This window comes from Helianthus annuus, chromosome 14, assembly GCF_002127325.2.
Source record: "Helianthus annuus cultivar XRQ/B chromosome 14, HanXRQr2.0-SUNRISE, whole genome shotgun sequence".
Classification (NCBI taxonomy): domain Eukaryota; kingdom Viridiplantae; phylum Streptophyta; class Magnoliopsida; order Asterales; family Asteraceae; genus Helianthus; species Helianthus annuus.
Genome location: NC_035446.2, coordinates 166,096,241 through 166,113,047, shown reverse-complemented (window position 1 = coordinate 166,113,047; position 16,807 = coordinate 166,096,241). Strand labels below are relative to the sequence as shown.

The following is a 16,807-nucleotide window of genomic DNA, read 5'->3' as shown; positions in this document are numbered from 1 at the left end:
TTCTGTCGATTGCTTGTACCTTTTCAGGATTCACTTTAAAACCATCTTTCGTGACAATAAAACCCAGGAACTTTCCTTCTTCCATGCCGAAAGAACATTTCACTGGGTTTAGCTTGATGCTTACGCCGCGCAGTGTGTCGAATGTCTTTTGAATATTCATCAGCATCATACTTTCTTCTTTGCTCATGATGACTAAGTCGTCCATATACACTTCGATGTATTTGCCGATGGCATCACTAAACGTTTCATTCATCAATCTCTGATAGGTCGCCCCTGCATTCTTTAGGCCAAAGGGCATTTTGGTGTAGCAGTATAGCCCTGTCGGTGTGCGGAATGCGATCTTGTCTTCATCTTGGACGACCATCTAAACTTGGTGGTACCCCTTGTAACAGTCGAGGAAGCATTTCCATCTGAATGTTGCTAGCGAATCAATCTTTTCATCGATATCTGGTAAGGCATAGCAGTCGCGCGGGCATGCCTTGTTCAGGTCCTTGTAGTCTACACACATTCTCCAGCTGCCGTTTGATTTCTGTACCATTACAGGGCTTGCCACCCAAGTTTGGTATCGGACTTCTCTGATGATACCGGCGTTGAACAGTTCCATGACTTGCTCTTGCATGGCGTCATGTTTTATATCTCACAAGTGGCGTTTGGCGTGTACCACAGGTTTTGCACTTTCTGAGACATTCAATCGGTGTTCTGCTATGTGTCGTGGAACACCCACCAAATCAGCTGGTGTCCAGGCGAAGACATCCATGTTTTCAAACAACAGCTTTTTAAGCACCGCGCGCGTAAGATCGGACATTGCGGGGCCCAAGGTAACTGTTTGTTCTGGGTATGCGCTATTTAACACCCATTTTTCTGCTTCCGTGCGTGGTGCTGGTTTGCTTGCCTTTGCTGGTCGGACCTCATCTGTTGCTAAGACTTCTTTGCTTGCGTATATTATTGTTATCCCTGTTTCTGTTGGGAATCCCACGACTGAATGTGGTCAGGAGCAGATCATACTGAAATCTCCTTGAGACTCTCTTCCCAGGAGGATATCGTGTCTTGAATGTACGGGCAATACCATGAACGTGACTTCTTCTGTTCTTGAATTTCTTCCATCTGAGAGTAGCACCGGGAATGATATCTGGCCGAGAGGAAAGACGGCTTCATTGCAAAAACCAGTTAGTGGGTAGTCAACTGGTTCTAAGCACGCCTTGTCCTCTTGGTCGAATTGATTAAAACACTGCTCGTATATGATGTCCGCGGTGCTCCCTAGGTCGATGAAAATGTAGTCAGTTTGGTAGTGACCGATTATCCCCGATATGACTATGGGTCTTCTTTCTCTTGGACCTCCTCTTACAACCGGGAAAACAACTTGTCTTTCGCGCCATGAGTCATCTTGTGTGCGCTTGTTATAATTTTTCCTTGGCCTTCGCGGGCCCCTTTGAACCATGTGGGTTTCTAATTTTCGGAGTTTTTTGTTATCTGGCCCTTCTTCTCTTCTTTGAATCTGGCGGTAGTCGCACTTTCCGCCTTTTATCAGATGGGTGAGCTTTCCATCTCTCAAGGCCCTTTCTATTTCTTGCTTTAAGCTGAACAGTCGTCAGTTAGGTGGCCTGTGTCTTTATGGAATTCACAGAAAAGGTTTGGGTCTTGACCCCTCTTGTTTCGCATTTGTAGGGGTGGTTTAAACTGGTGGTTCTCGGTGGACAAGACCTCGGACGGGGTCTTTGTTAGGGTGGTCCACTGTTTTTCTCTGTTTTCTCTTTTTTACTTCTTTTCGGTGGGCTATCTGATTGATTGTATGGCGCGTGTCCTCTTTTGCTGGGCTTATTTCTCTGTGACCGGATGCTTTCCATGGTTGGCCTCTGCTCTTCTTGTTATGACGGTTGTTATGGTTGTATCCGCGCTGACGGTTGTCATCACCAGTCAGCTGTTTGTCAGTTTGCACAATGGTTTTTGCTGCCTCTATGAAGGTTTCCCAATCTTTGGGTCCTCCGTCCCTTCCTTTTATGCGCTTGATTAGATCGTCACATTTTACTGCCCTCATGAAATGCGCGCGCATCATCTTCTCACCTACATCTCCAATTTCCAGACATTCTTTATTGTATCTGGTAATGAAGTCTTCCACGCTTTCATGGTCTTTTCGCCATATGTTCAAACAATCAGCTGGATCTCTAGTGTGCCTGCGCTGCTGAGAAAAGTGCGCGAGGAACTTGTCTCGAAAGTCGATCCATGACTTGATCTTTCCTGCTGGTAGGCTGTCGAACCAAACGCGTGCTGTGCCGACGAATGTTTGAGCGAAGAGATGGCACCAAGTTGGTAAATTCCATCCACGTGTTGCTCCCACGCCATTAAAAACTTGGAGATGATCATCCGGGTCTGTCAAGCCGTTGTATTTGCCCACGTTGTGTGGCAGTTTCGTTTTGTCAATAGCGGCTGTGGCAATCTCTCTGATGAATTTTGAATTTTTAGCCATGTCGTCTGGACGATAGCTCAAGGTGTAATCATGCTCTGCTTTTGAGTTGTAACATGCGCCCTTGTGAGGTTTGTATGCTTCATGCTCTGGCAGCAATCTGCTGAACACTGTGCTTTCTTTGTATGTCTCGTCGTCTTCTTCTTTATAACTATCAAGCTCGTCGTTTATGTTGCACGGACCTAAACGACTTCGTATTGGTTTCCTTGGTGGGTGGGAATACTGCACATAGTTGCTTTCTGTTTCGCCGTAAGTGTCGCGCGTGTCATGCGCGCTTGGTTTTCTGATGTTTGGCACATGTCCTTTCTCTGGACGCAAGTTCCATGCATTGGTCTGCTGAGTTGTGTGTGTACTCAGAGACCTTTGCGGTGGAGTAACGAATGCGGACTGGTTAGCTTGTGCTTGAAGCAAAGCTTGTTGTGCGCTGAGTTGTGTGTAAACAAGATTTATAGACGCCATCTGTTCGGCATACCAGGAAGCCAGATTTTTTCCTGCGGGTAGCCCTAGAAGTGCGGAGAAGTTCAGTTGTGCCTGATCCGATGGAGCTGAGGGGCCAGGTCCATGGCTTGGTGTTTGCACCGGTGGGGGTGTTTGTTGGACTACCCCAGATGAAGGTTGGAAAGTGGCTCCATTTGTAGATTGGGTGATGATCCTAGGTGGAGGTTGGAAAGTGGGTCCAGTTGTGGTTTGGCTAACAACCCTGGATGCACTTCCAAAGATACTAGGAAAATCGTTGTTTATTTGCCCTTCTTGGATGATTTCGTCCTTTGACTTCTTTGGACGTGCGCGGTGTCCGAAATGAGCTCAAAAGAAGAAACTTCTCCATCCACCTGGTGGGAAGGGTTTGTTTCTGCCATTTCAAAGTGTTTTTCGAAGAGAAAAGAGATGAGGGTGGTTTTGCAATAATGCGGTGGGCGCCAATGATGAAACACAGGTTAACACTGAGGCTAATCTGTAGGATTGTCTCTTCTGTGGGTTCAATCTCTTTCTCTACTCGCGAAAAGGCTATGATCTTGCAAAACAGCAGCACCGTTAGTCTCGTTAAGAGGGGAATATGGGGGTTTCCCTCTTAACCAGGCTCCGGCGTGAGAATAAGTACTGTTCTGAGAGGAATAAAACAGTGTGTGATGAGTGTGAGAGTATGGAGGGTAAGATGATCCAACCTGCATGATGAAGGGTCCTATTTATAGCCGGGCGATGGAAGAGGGAGGAGTAGCGTTGCCAGCTATTACAGGGCGCCAGCTGTACGACCAAGGGGAATATCCTCTTGGTCTCCTCTGCGGCGGTCAGGGTAGTGGTACACGTGGCGCGCCTGCATTTGCTTACGCTGGAAATGTCGTACTGCTGTTCTCAGTCCTGCTCCTTGATTTGTTACAGGCCTACATGGCGCTTGATGAGTGGCGACACGTTTGTCCTTTTTGTCGGAGGGAGCATCTTCGGTGCCACGTTGCCACATTCCAGAAGCTTCTAGAAGCTTCTGGATTCACTTGCTGATGTGTGCGCCTTGTAGGATGGAAAAAGTGGTGTGATCCTTGCCATGTAGGCAAGGATTTGGGACCATACCTCTTCATCCCGAAATCAATTGAGGTGATAACGTGTGTTGAAGGGGAAGATTGGGGGATGAGAATGGTGGGATCTATTGGAGATTTGGGGAAGAAGAGGGTTTTGTTTTATGATATATAATTTTTTTTATATGTATTTTTAAAGAATAGGGTGAAAAGACAATTTTACCCTCATGTGTATTGCACATGACCAGATTTGACATAAAAAACTAACTGGGTTAGGGCTAAAGGACAAAACGTGTATGATTTGAAAACATAAAGTACAAAACTCGTCAATTTTAAACATAAAGGACAACGCCTGCAAATGGTTATAAAGATAAAGGACAATCTTTGCAATTCACTCTATTTAATATATACATAGCATGATAATATTCAAAATTTATTTTAGGGTTATTGGATTTTAATAATCGTAAGTTTCATCTATTAATGATAGTAATAATAATAATAATAGTAATAATAATAATAGTAGTAATAATAATAATAGTAGTAATAATAATAATAGTAATACTAATAGTAATAGTAATAATAATAATAGTAATAATAATAGTAATAGTAATACTAATAGTAATAATAATAGTAATAGTAATAGTAATAATAATAGTAATAATAATAATAATAATAGTAGTAATAGTAGTAGTAATAATAATAGTAATAAAGGGTGGAGATATAATAGGAAGTTTATTTCGCTAGGAAGGATAGGAAGTAATCATAACCGTCCAATTGCACAATATACGGTCAAGATCAAAATCAAATTAAAAACTGTCATTTAAACACGCTCTCCGGAGTTTCAGGGGTATTATCGTCAAATTTCAAAATAACCGCCGTTGATTATACACAGAAACGCTTCGAAACAAAGTGCATTACGTTTTACACTTCCATTGAACGATCAAACACATACAGAAATTTGAGAAAATCATACTCCATTGAAGTTCATGGCGTCGTCGAGAGATAATTTGAAGGTTTACATTCGAGTTACTCAAAACAAATCAGTCTCTGAAAACCCTAAATCATCAAAGAAGCGAAAAACATCAACAGCTGAAGAGAACATTGATGAACAAGAAAATATTAGCCGAAAATCAACAATCAAACAACAAAGAACTAGAAAACGCAAAGATATTTCAGACAATGGTATATTTATCTATTTTTTGCTCTTTAACTGAATTCATGTTACGTTTTATGAAGTACAATAGACCTAATATATCATATCCGTTCCGAAAAATAGTTAATGAGTAATATTATCCCCTATCTTTACATTTTTGTTACCACAGACTATATTGCGTTTTATGTTAAAACTATGATCTAAGATACTAATGCTTCTTACGGGATTTATATATTGTGAATTAATGCGTTTTACCTAAATAAATTTGCAGAAACAATGAGATTATTATTATGATAATTGTAATCGAATTTTACTACATTGCGTTTTATCTTTGAATTTGCTGAGATACATGTGTTGTTAACTATTGCGTTTTATATTAATATAAATAAAAAAACAAAATGAGATTATGTAATGTTAATTTGGTGTGTTAAATAATATGATGTAAAGTATTGCGTTTTATCTTAAACCTGTGAATTACTGCTTTTTATCTTTATAGTGTTAGCTAATGCGTTTTATCATTAATTTCTTAATTGACATTGTTGACTAATGCGTTTTACATTAATAAATCATAAAAAACAAAATGAGATTATTTAATGTTAATTTGGTGTGTTAAATAATATGATGTAAAGTATTGCGTTTTATCTTAAACCTGTGTGAATCACTGCTTTTTATCTTTATGGTGTTAGCTAGAGAGTTTTATCATAAATTTGTTAATTGACATTGTTGACTAATGCGTTTTACATTAATAAATCATAAAAAACAAATGAGATTATGTAATGTTAATTTGGTTTGTTAAATAATATGATGTAAAGTATTGCGTTTTATCTTAAACCTGTGAATCACTGCTTTTAACTTTATGGTGTTAGCTAATGCGTTTTATCATAAATTTGTTAATTGACATTGTTTCATTATTCTATTTAAAGTTAAAAAACAAGAGGAAAAACAACAACAGGAAAAACAAAAAAGGCGAAGAAAGAAAGTGGTGATAGAATCATCAGAAGAAACAGTTTCTGATTCAATGGATGAAAAATCTAGTCGAGCAATTGTTCTGCATACTTCCAATCAACAACAAGTAAATTCAGGTAACATAAAACGCATTTAACATATTTCATGAAAAAAATATATGTTTTTAACACAATTCATTGTATCAGATGATGATTTTGTTGATCCACAACCAAGAGTTAACCTGACAAAAAATCAAAAGAAGGAAAAGGCAGAATCAAAACCAAAGAGATCACAGAGGAAAGATAAAACAAAAGAACAACCAGAACAACAACCATATTATGATTACGACGGAAAAAAAATTAACATTAGATGTGCAGTCAATAATCTAAAAGATTATATTGAAGGTTTGTCAAAAGAGCAAAGGAATGTTGTTAGAGAAATAGGGTTTGAGAGCATACTAAAATTCAAGCTGCATTCAGTTCCACGGAAATTCGGTTATTGGCTGGTAAAAAACTTTGATGCTGAAAATGATGAGATAAATATTGGAGATGAAAAGATTAAGATCACAGCTGAATTCATCCAAAAGGTATTTCAAATACCAAATGGAAAAACAGAGATTGTGGAAAAACTGAGACCAAAAGACACTGATCTTATAATTAAATTCTGGCGCGGTCAATTCCCCAAAGATATTTTGCAAAGAATGTATGCGCACAACTTGATTACTTATTTAAAATCAAGAAATGAGCTTGGAAGATTGTTCAAACTGAATTTCTTGGTTATTTTTTTTACGATCATGGCGGAGGCAATGCAGAGTAGTAATGTTAATCAAAGATTCCTGCCATCAATGAAAAGTGACAAAAAAACCCAGAATTTTAATTGGTGTGAATATATGCTGACCGTTTTAAAGCGTACAAGAAGACAATGGCCTGGAAATGAGAAGCTCTTCAATGGACCTATTGCATTGTTAGCGGTATGAAATCTGATCTTTCATTATTGCTACATATTTGCTGAATGCTTGTTTAGGCTGCTTGTTTATATTATTTGTTTGTTTAAAACTAGACTTTATAAAACGCAATGTATATTTTAAAACGCAATTATCTTTCATTTTTGTTTATTTAAGTTATTTGTTTCTTTAAAACTCTTCTTTGCTTGAGTAAAACGCAATGTTTTTGTAAAACGCAATATATTTAAAGTTACAAAACAATAGTTTTTTAATTTGTTTACAATGATTTATATTTTAAAACGCAACAAATTATGAATTTATTATTTATCTAAAACGCAATGAATCATACAGATACTATATGCATACAAAAAACAAGGATTTGATGATACTGAAAACACTGAAGAGTTCTCACTTGATAAAATTGATTCTACAACATTACAAGAATTTGAAGATGAATTGGAAATTGCTGCACAAAATGACGGCAGATGTCTTGTAAATGATAAAGTTAAAAAAGTCAGAAAGACTAAACAAAAAAAGAAAGATGAAAAGAATGAATTTTATGTTTATCCAAGTGAATCCGAGAATGAAAACGAAGAAATTTTTGAAGATGAATCTGAAGAAAAACATGAAGACGATGCTGAAGAACAACCAATCTCCTTACTTAAAGCTGCAACAGACTGGATTGATCAAGAGAATCAAGAGAATGTTCAAAACAGCCAAATTATAACAAATGAAACTGAGAAAACAAATACAGAAAGTGGAGGATCATGGGGGCAATTCTTCATTAAACCATCAGTAGGAAATAAAGATAAAATGTGGGTAGACAGTCAAAGCCGACTGCGTAATTTCATACCATCACAAAATCAAAGTGAAGGTCTTTCTGACATTCATTCAACAAAAAGTGGCGATGAAAATATGAAGAACATTAAAGATAAAAAATCACATGAAGAATATCTTGTGACTGCTTTGGATCAACATTTTAAAGGAATTGAAGAAGTTTTCGAAAGCATTCAATCACGCATAGATGAGATTGTGGAGGAAAATCCAACGAGTGAAGCTCTTCATAACAAAGTTAACGAATGGGTGTCATTGATTGAAAAATTCCACCATCAAGCAAAAAAGCACCAGAAAGTTAATATTGATTCAACTATGATTGAAACACCATCAAGATTTCTAAATTTGAGCCAAAATGAAGACACTGAAAATCAAATCATTTCAACACCATTGATTGTAAAACGCAATGATGATGATACAAAACACAATGAGGATAGCTCACCTCTAGTTCAATCATCCAATCCAGAAACAATCAGTGAGAATGAACCTGCATCTGTTCTGCAAACACACATTGAAAAACCTTCAATGGTACAATCATCATTTAGCGAAGAAACTCCATCATTAATGTTGGAGATTATCAAAAAGACAGATGAAGAAGAAAAAAAAATCAAATCTAAAGAAATTTAATGATGATGAGGTACCATCCTTTGATTTGAAAATTTCTCAGTTGTCTTCAAATGTTGATGAAAATGAAGTTGAAGTTGATGCTACTGGACACGGTGAACAAACCGAAATTCAAGCGGAATCTGAAAAAAAAAACAATCGAACAAGATGTTCAAATTACTGGAATACAAACAATGTTTGATAGAATTGAAGAACAGGATACTGAAAAGGAAATCAGTGATCTACTTCAAAACACATCATTCCTACACCCACAAGAAGATCAGTATAAAACACCTGCAAAATCAGTTCATCAAGAACAACCAACAACTGATATAAGCAAAACAGAAGAAATAATCACAAAGATGGTACGACCAGATCGAGAGAAAAATGTTCCTGAAGTATTTTGTTCACCATATTATCTAAGACAAGTAGCAATGAAGGAATCAAGAACAGCACACGAAAACAACATATCGGGATATGCGTTCCATGCAAAAGGAGAAATGATGTAAAAATTCATTTATATACACTAAAACAAAAAAACAAAAATCAAAATATTATAATTTAATTATTATTATTATATTTTTTTGCAGGGATATTCTCTTTGAAATTAAAGAACATGCATTTCTATATAGATATGCTGCTGAAACAATGAGGCCAGGATTGGAAATCACCGGAGAAGTAATCAATTGTTGGTCTTATATTTTGAATGAAGAAGAAAAAAGAAGATCAAAAGACAACAAATCTCCACGATTTTTCTGTACTATTCGAATGCTGGTATGATATTTAAAACGCAATTTTTCTTATTCGTATAATGAAGAATTTTGAAGTTTGATTGAATTATGTTTTATAAAACGCAATAGAATTTTTATTTCTTTAATAAAACGCAATGATTTCTTTGTTTGAATGATGTTTTATAAAACGCAGCTGTATGTTTTATTAACTTCATAAAACGCAGCTCTATGTTTATTTACCTTCATAAAACGCAATAATATGTTAATTTGTTCTATTTTATACAGGCTTTACCAAATTGTGACAAGGAAGAATCTGAAAATAAAGAAAAGATGATAAAAGCATTCACAATGAACATAGAAAAAATTCTTAAAGGTGCAAAGCTAAAAAGCATAAAGGATTTTAAAATTATCCTTGTCCCGATTCTCCATATACAGCATTTCTTTGTTATATCTTTCAATCTTGAAGAGAAACAAATATTCATCATTGACAACAGTGCGAAAGAAGAAACAAATGAATCTAAATATGGAAATGTCCCTGAAAATACAGTAAGTATTCTTAATTATCCTTTTAAAACACAAATATAAACCACCTAATCTTTTTGTTTTGTTTTTTGTTTTTTTTTTCTATAGAGGGATGCTTTGGCAGCTTACCTTAAATCTGTTGGACATGAAAAAGCAGATGATATAAAGGGAATAATCCCTGTTAGAATGCAGATGAAATGGAGGACACAACATAATGGCATTGATTGTGGTATATTCACAATGCGTCATATGGAATGTTATAAAGGAGAACCGGTCGAAAAATGGGATTGTGGGTTTAACGTGGAATATGAAGTACCTGCAAATATCAAGAAGGTTAAAAACAAAAAACCAGTCAACAAGCAGACCGCACAACTTGAAGATTTAAGAAGAAAGTTCATCGCAAAGATATTATTGCACGAAATCAACGAACAAAGAGATTATGTTATTGAAGACTCAAAGACGTTTCGAGACCTCAGTGCGAAACTTAAAAAACAATCTTATGAAACTAGTTTAGATAGGATTAAAGACAGGCTTGCTCTTGCTGGTTTACTTTGATTTTGAAATGATACTTATTATAAAACGCAATGTTTTTTCATTTATCTTGGTTTTTATATAAATCATTATTTTCTTGATCATGCTAGTTACTTTGAGTTAAAAATGCTACTTACTATAAAACGCAATGTTTTTTATTTTAAAATATCAGTTATTTTTTTGTTATCTTAAAACGCAATATGTATCATTTAAAAATATTAAATCATTATTTTGTAAACAATTTATACAATTATATAAAATTTATAAAACGCAACATTTTAATATATGCTATTGTCTTTTTAAATTATTACAATGTATTAAAATGCTAAAAACTATAAAACGCAATATTTTTTCTAATTATTCTTTTCCAAACATATAACGCAATATATTTATAACGCATTGATTTTTTTTTTTAAATTTATAAAATACAAAAAACAAATAAAATAAACTGATATCTTAATGACAAGAAATGATTAGACCAAAAGCCTTAAAAAGCCTTTTAGATTCCTGATATAAATACTGTATATATGATGGAAATATCAATTAAAAGAAAAAAATAAAAAATAATCATTATTATTATTAAGACAAATTGATTCAAATTCCTCTACCAGTAGATTATATAAGAACAGAAACCCTAAACTATTTTCACATTTCTCTCATCATACACCAAAAAACACCAAAATACCCAACACACACAAACCCTAAAATGGATAATCAACAACTATCAGTTTGGTGGGTTAAAAGAGGCAATTTCTTTCTTCAATTCCTTGATGGAAAAAAAATAAAATACCATTCCGTTGCTTCTGTCCTTCAAAACTGCAATGAAAATGTTTTGAAAAGGATGAACGAAATAGGTATACCACCTTCTTGTTACACAGATCAAACAGCCGCACTGTTCAGAATTCTACACAAAAGATATGGTAATCCGAATCAAACAGAAACTGAAGATGCCCAGGTTACATCTTGGGAGTTCATTGAAGAAACTTTCAAAGTTTCAGTGACTTGGGACGATGGTGAGGTGGAGATGTATGACCCAAAGGACATATCTACCAGTGAGGATATAAGTTTTTTGAAGCAGTTATCCGAAATACCAATCATCAACAACTCTGCTAGCAAATTTGCAGAGAAGCTTCAAAACGCAGTACTCTCACAGGTTGAACTTTGGGTTGAATCTGAAAGTGATGAAGAAATCCCTGATGGAAGCTTAGGGTTTTCATCCGATGAAGAAACAAACTTTGATCCATGAAGCTGATCATGCTAGTTATTTTTGTTATTTTTGTTGCTTGAAAAAATCATCTTTGTTTAGAACTATCATTATCTATATAACGCAATGTTTATTATATCTACTTGAATTTCTTGTTTAATTTTATGTTTAATATGTGTTACAATAAAACGCAATAATAAAAAAAAACATATTAAAGTATATTGTTCTATCTATAAAACGGAATAACAATATACTGTTATCATAAAACGCAACTTTCCAAAAAAAGCTGTCATGTGATTTTGAAATCCCTTTTGGAATCTTAGTGTTGTCATCATTTCGTGTTTAATTTGTTCTATGATCTATGTTACAATAAAACGCATTAATCAAAAAATACAATTTAAATTATATTGTTCATGTATAAAACGCAATTACAATATATTGTTGGTATGATAAAACGCAATTAACCAAAACATACTGATAAATATGATGGATATTATAAAACTCAGTAATAAAATGAGATGAAACATATACATCATAAAACGCAATGACAAATTTTTTTTTACTTATTGATATCTGATTTTGTCAGAATTTCTATACATAATTACATTGCATTGCTAGAACCTATAGCATTAGAAGAAACCTTATCTTTACATGTGCGACTGTTATGTCCTTTTTCACCACATACACGGCACGATTTCTGGATCTTTGATGATTTCTGAATTGCAATCTCACGATTTGACTTGATCCTTTTTTGTACACCGCATCCTTTGGTCCTTGTTTTGATCGGCACACGAATAATAGAATCTGATTTTTCTATGTTCCCTCCAATTTCAGCAAATCTTTCTTTGCGACTAGGAGGCGGCGCAGCAACCATAACCTCATCCGCTTTATCAATATAACTTTTAATATGATCCCTGTAACGACACAACTCATCTATATCGCCAACCAGCCTATTAACCACATACTCATTTGCAACAACGATTTCTCTATAAACTTTATCAATTTCACTATTCCTACCAATTTCATCAAACCGAATATTTGAATGATTTGATCCAACAGAAACAACATCTCTCATCCATCTTCTATGAACATATCTTCTAGGAAACTCATTTATATCATCATACCGTAAAACGTAAAATATATGCCGGCATAATATACCAAATTGTTCAAACCGTTTGCAAGAACAACTTATTGTTAATCCATCTTCTTGTTTGCTGTATTGCACCTGTAAATAAGATTAAAAAGCTATATAAAATTAGTGAAATTAAATATAAAACGCAATGAATCTTAATTATAATACAGATAAAACTATATTTTCATATAATGATAAAACGCAATGAATGATGGAATAATAAAACGCAATAGATATTTAAAAATATATAAATTTAAAAAATACCTTCAAAAAAGATGTGCATGGCTGTCTGAAATCCTTTATTTCAAAATATTGAACATCACCCACAATATCAAGAGACTTTGACATACACTTTGTAATGGCAGCATCAATTTCAATCTGAATATCCTTAAAAATTGTTTTGGTGTATATTTCTGATGCTTGTTTCTCCAATACAAAGTCACTCCAGGGCTTAGACTCAATATACCTTGTATCATGATCATTCCTCCTATGCTCATGCCTTTGAATATCCATTGCAGTCTCAAAATGAGTGAAAAATTCAACAAGTGTACATCTTGGATTGCAAATCTGGCCAAAGAAGTAATTCTCGCTTTCACATCTCGAAGTAGTACGCATAAGACCAGCCAAATCCTCTCCATGGTAATAAGCAGGAATCCAGTCAAATCGAAGATCGTACATATCTTTTAACCACTCATGATTTTCCAATCCAAAAGTAGACATTATTGAATGCCACTCAGTTTCAAAATCTTCTGGACTAATAGTATCATTCCAAACAACATGAGTCATTCTTGTATTAAAATCAGTGTTTGCAGACAAAACAGGACCAACCTGAATAAAAAAGTAATAATATTATAAAACATAAAACGCAATAATTTAAAAACAATATATTGAAAATGATAAACATAATGAATTGATGGTAAAACGCAATTGTTTTGTAATTCTATTGATAAAAATATTTGGTGATCTTATTGTATAATACATAAAACGCAATAATAAAACAATTAAAATTTCAGTTTGTTATATCATAAAACGCAGTTAATACCTTTGTCTTCAATTTCTCCCATATGTGCCACATACATAACCTATGCCTACTTCTTGAAAGTACATCCTTAATAGCTCTCTTCATTGCAGCATCTTGATCAGTAACAACAACTTTAGGCTCACTTCCAAAAGCATTAACAAAACACCTTAAAAGCCATCTATAAGAATCTGCAGTCTCCGAACCAAGTAATGCACCACCAAATGTGACATTCCTATAATGATTATCAATACCAGTAAATGGAACAAAAACCAAATCATACCTGCATAAAAAACAAATTAAAAAAGCATTAGAAATTAGAACAGAATGTATAACGCAATAGAATATATAACGCAATAAATGAAAAAAAACTTACTTGTTTGATTTATAAGTAGCATCAAAACCAAATATGTCACCAAAAACTGTATAATTTTTTTTTGATTGCTCATCAGCCCAGAAAAGCCCTTTCAATCTTCTATCTTCACCAATAACATAATCACATGTGAAACCCGGACAGCATTCTTTCTTCCTAATAAGACGCCTAACTACCATTTCTGCATCATACTCTCCGATATAAAGATTCAAATCCCTTCTATAATTCTTACAATCAACTTTACTAGCACCAACTTCACCAAAACCACCATACATTGTTTTCATAATATTGAATGCTTTAACAGGTCCAATATTGATTGCTGACAATCCAGATATAAAACTTTCTTTCACATAATCGATACTTCGTGCAGCCGGCAAGAAATGAATATCTTCATCTTCCACAAAGATATGATTATGTTCTTCTTCAAAGTAGTAGATTTTATACATATTATTGTTCTCTAATATTAATTTCACATGAGCATTGCATCCAACTCTTTTTGAACCTCTATTACGTCTAACAATCTTTTTACTATTCTCAACTGAACCAGAATCTATTTCTTTGCTAACATGAAATCCTTCTTTTGAACAGACAATATATCTTATTTTCACTAAACCATCACCATTTTTCCATAGGGTATTTTTTCTTGCAGAAAAACCTGCAGCAAGTGCATATCTCTGATAAAACGCAAAAGCCTCATCAAATGACTTAAAAAACATTCCAACAGCAGGTGTAATGGATCCACTGACTTTAGGTTTGAAAAACTTTCTTCCACTGTTTATGCATACACGTTCCTCCCACTTGGAAATGTTATCTGAAACAATTAAAAAAAACTTTAAAACGCAATTCATCTTACATAATAATGTTTTTATTGATAAACCAAAAAATATATTAATAAAAATTTAAAATTCAAACATTTAAAGTTTATATATAGACTAATATGGATAAAAAGCATAAAAAGCAACAGCTTCAGTAAAACGCATCATATGATCTGAAACACTTAACAAATAATCATAAAACGCAATACATCCTATATAATAATGTGTTTAATATTAAATCATAAAAATAAGTTAAAAATAATATATGAAATACAAACCTTTAAGGTTTGTATATGAACTATTATCTAAAAAATCATAAAACGCAATACATTCAGTAAAACGCATAAAATGATGAATAAACAAAACATTGTACAACAATAACAGTTATAGACAGTTAAAGCTTTATATAACATAAAAATAAAAGTTTTATATTCATACAATTTAATTAATATCATAAAACGCAACTCTTCACTAAAACGCAATAAATGATGAAGAAAAAAAACAAACAAATTATGTTTAATTATACAACAATAACTATTAAACTTATGAAAAATCAAATATTACTTACAGAACCACGAATTATAAAACGTAAAACAAAGAAATTCAGAAAAAATAACAAAATTTTACTCCGAATTGAAGCTAAACATACCAGCAGAGTTTGAAGAAGACATTGAAGTTATCGAATTGACGAACGATACAAGATTAATGTTTGAAAAGAGATGAATTTGCAATCGACGGTGATTTAGGGTTACAGAACCTTCAATTATGTTATGAGAGTGATGAACTAAGAAAAGAAGTAACAGAATCTGTAATTGAATTAGAACGAAGATATGATAATGTAAAAAGACGAAAATGCCACCGCGTACAAAAATTTAAAAAAATATGATGAACGGCTAAGATTACTTCCTATACTTCCTAGCCAAAATAAACTTCCTATTTGATCTTTACCCAGTAATACTAATAATAATAGTAATAAAAATAGTAGTAATAGTAATAGTAATAGTAATAGTAATAGTAATAGTAATAGTAATAGTAATAGTAATAGTAATAGTAATAGTAATAGTAATAATAATAATAATAATAATAATAATAATAATAATAATAATAATAATAATAATAATAATAATAATGACATGCATTTCCACAACTTGTAATGTCATTATCGTTGCAAATTTACCATTGTGGAGACCAAGTAATACAACTTGATGGGGGTTCCAATATCATCACGCACCAAGGAAAGCATGCTACGATTTTTCTTAAAACGATGTGAAAGTAAAAGCAACATTGATTATTATTCTGACCTCGGCAATTTTGGATTAGGGTGCCAATAATATCTTTTTTAAATGTGACATGGGTAAAAATATATTTATATAAATTTTTGCCTGCTTAAAATCATTCTAAATTGTTGGGTTTGTAAAGGCTTTATTTAGCTCGGGCTCATGTTCGCCACAAGGATAACAAGGGTTCGAGCCGATTTCTTTGAAGATGACCCATATTTTTTTTTTCTTAATGGCTATGTTAGAAACCCTAATTTAAATTGTATCTTTGGCAAGTTGTTACGTATGGATTAACCTGTTGTATCAGAAGTTCCTTTTTTTGTTGTGTGTTTTTTGTTAATTTTAATATTTTAGTTTTCAACGTATATAAATTAACAAGTTTTAAATAGCAAATGCTTCACGTACATGAAGCTCGCACATCAAGCTTCAAACATTGGCTTTTGGGACCTAAACATCTTGGAGCGTGTTGCGCATATTAAACCAAGATTTTTGACCAGAACCAAACTGACATCCAAAAAACATCATCTCATTATCTGATCCAAACTCATTTTGATCAGAACTCGTTACCCAAACCGCCTCGCCTGTTTTGCCAAACTTGTTAAATTATCATTCAGACATGACTACAAGTTCATATCAATTCTCAAAACCCAACCCTTGTTCAGCTTTTACAAAATAATATTTTTTTACCTAAATTACCTGGATATCAAAATCAGAATCAGTTTGGCCAAACATTGTAGTTCCGCTGTTTTAATAAATA

The 16,807-nt window shown here is 33.7% G+C and overlaps 3 protein-coding genes across 3 annotated transcripts; 1 reads left to right on the top strand and 2 right to left on the bottom strand.

Annotated features, from left to right (window-relative positions):
* The first annotated feature begins 4,955 nt into the window (after nt 1-4,955).
* Nucleotides 4,956-8,471, top strand: LOC110907787. The gene is made up of 4 exons (XM_022152717.1): nt 4,956-5,151; nt 6,046-6,204; nt 6,274-7,037; nt 7,362-8,471. Exons 1-4 carry the CDS (start codon nt 4,956-4,958, stop codon nt 8,469-8,471), a joined length of 2,229 nt encoding a protein of 742 aa, XP_022008409.1.
* A 3,499-nt stretch (nt 8,472-11,970) lies between these two features.
* LOC110906240 (protein FAR1-RELATED SEQUENCE 2-like) lies at nt 11,971-13,128 on the bottom strand. Its single transcript, XM_022151438.2, has 2 exons — nt 12,832-13,128; nt 11,971-12,660 (listed from the first exon to the last, which is right to left on the bottom strand). The coding sequence occupies exons 1-2, from the start codon at nt 13,078-13,080 to the stop codon at nt 12,037-12,039; spliced, it is 873 nt and encodes a 290-aa protein (XP_022007130.1). The 5' UTR covers nt 13,081-13,128; the 3' UTR covers nt 11,971-12,036.
* On the bottom strand, nt 13,106-15,444 carry LOC110907788 (protein FAR1-RELATED SEQUENCE 5-like). The gene is made up of 5 exons (XM_022152718.2): nt 15,423-15,444; nt 13,962-14,769; nt 13,610-13,868; nt 13,188-13,395; nt 13,106-13,134 (listed from the first exon to the last, which is right to left on the bottom strand). The coding sequence occupies exons 1-5, from the start codon at nt 15,442-15,444 to the stop codon at nt 13,106-13,108; spliced, it is 1,326 nt and encodes a 441-aa protein (XP_022008410.2).
* Nucleotides 15,445-16,807: the final 1,363 nt, after the last annotated feature.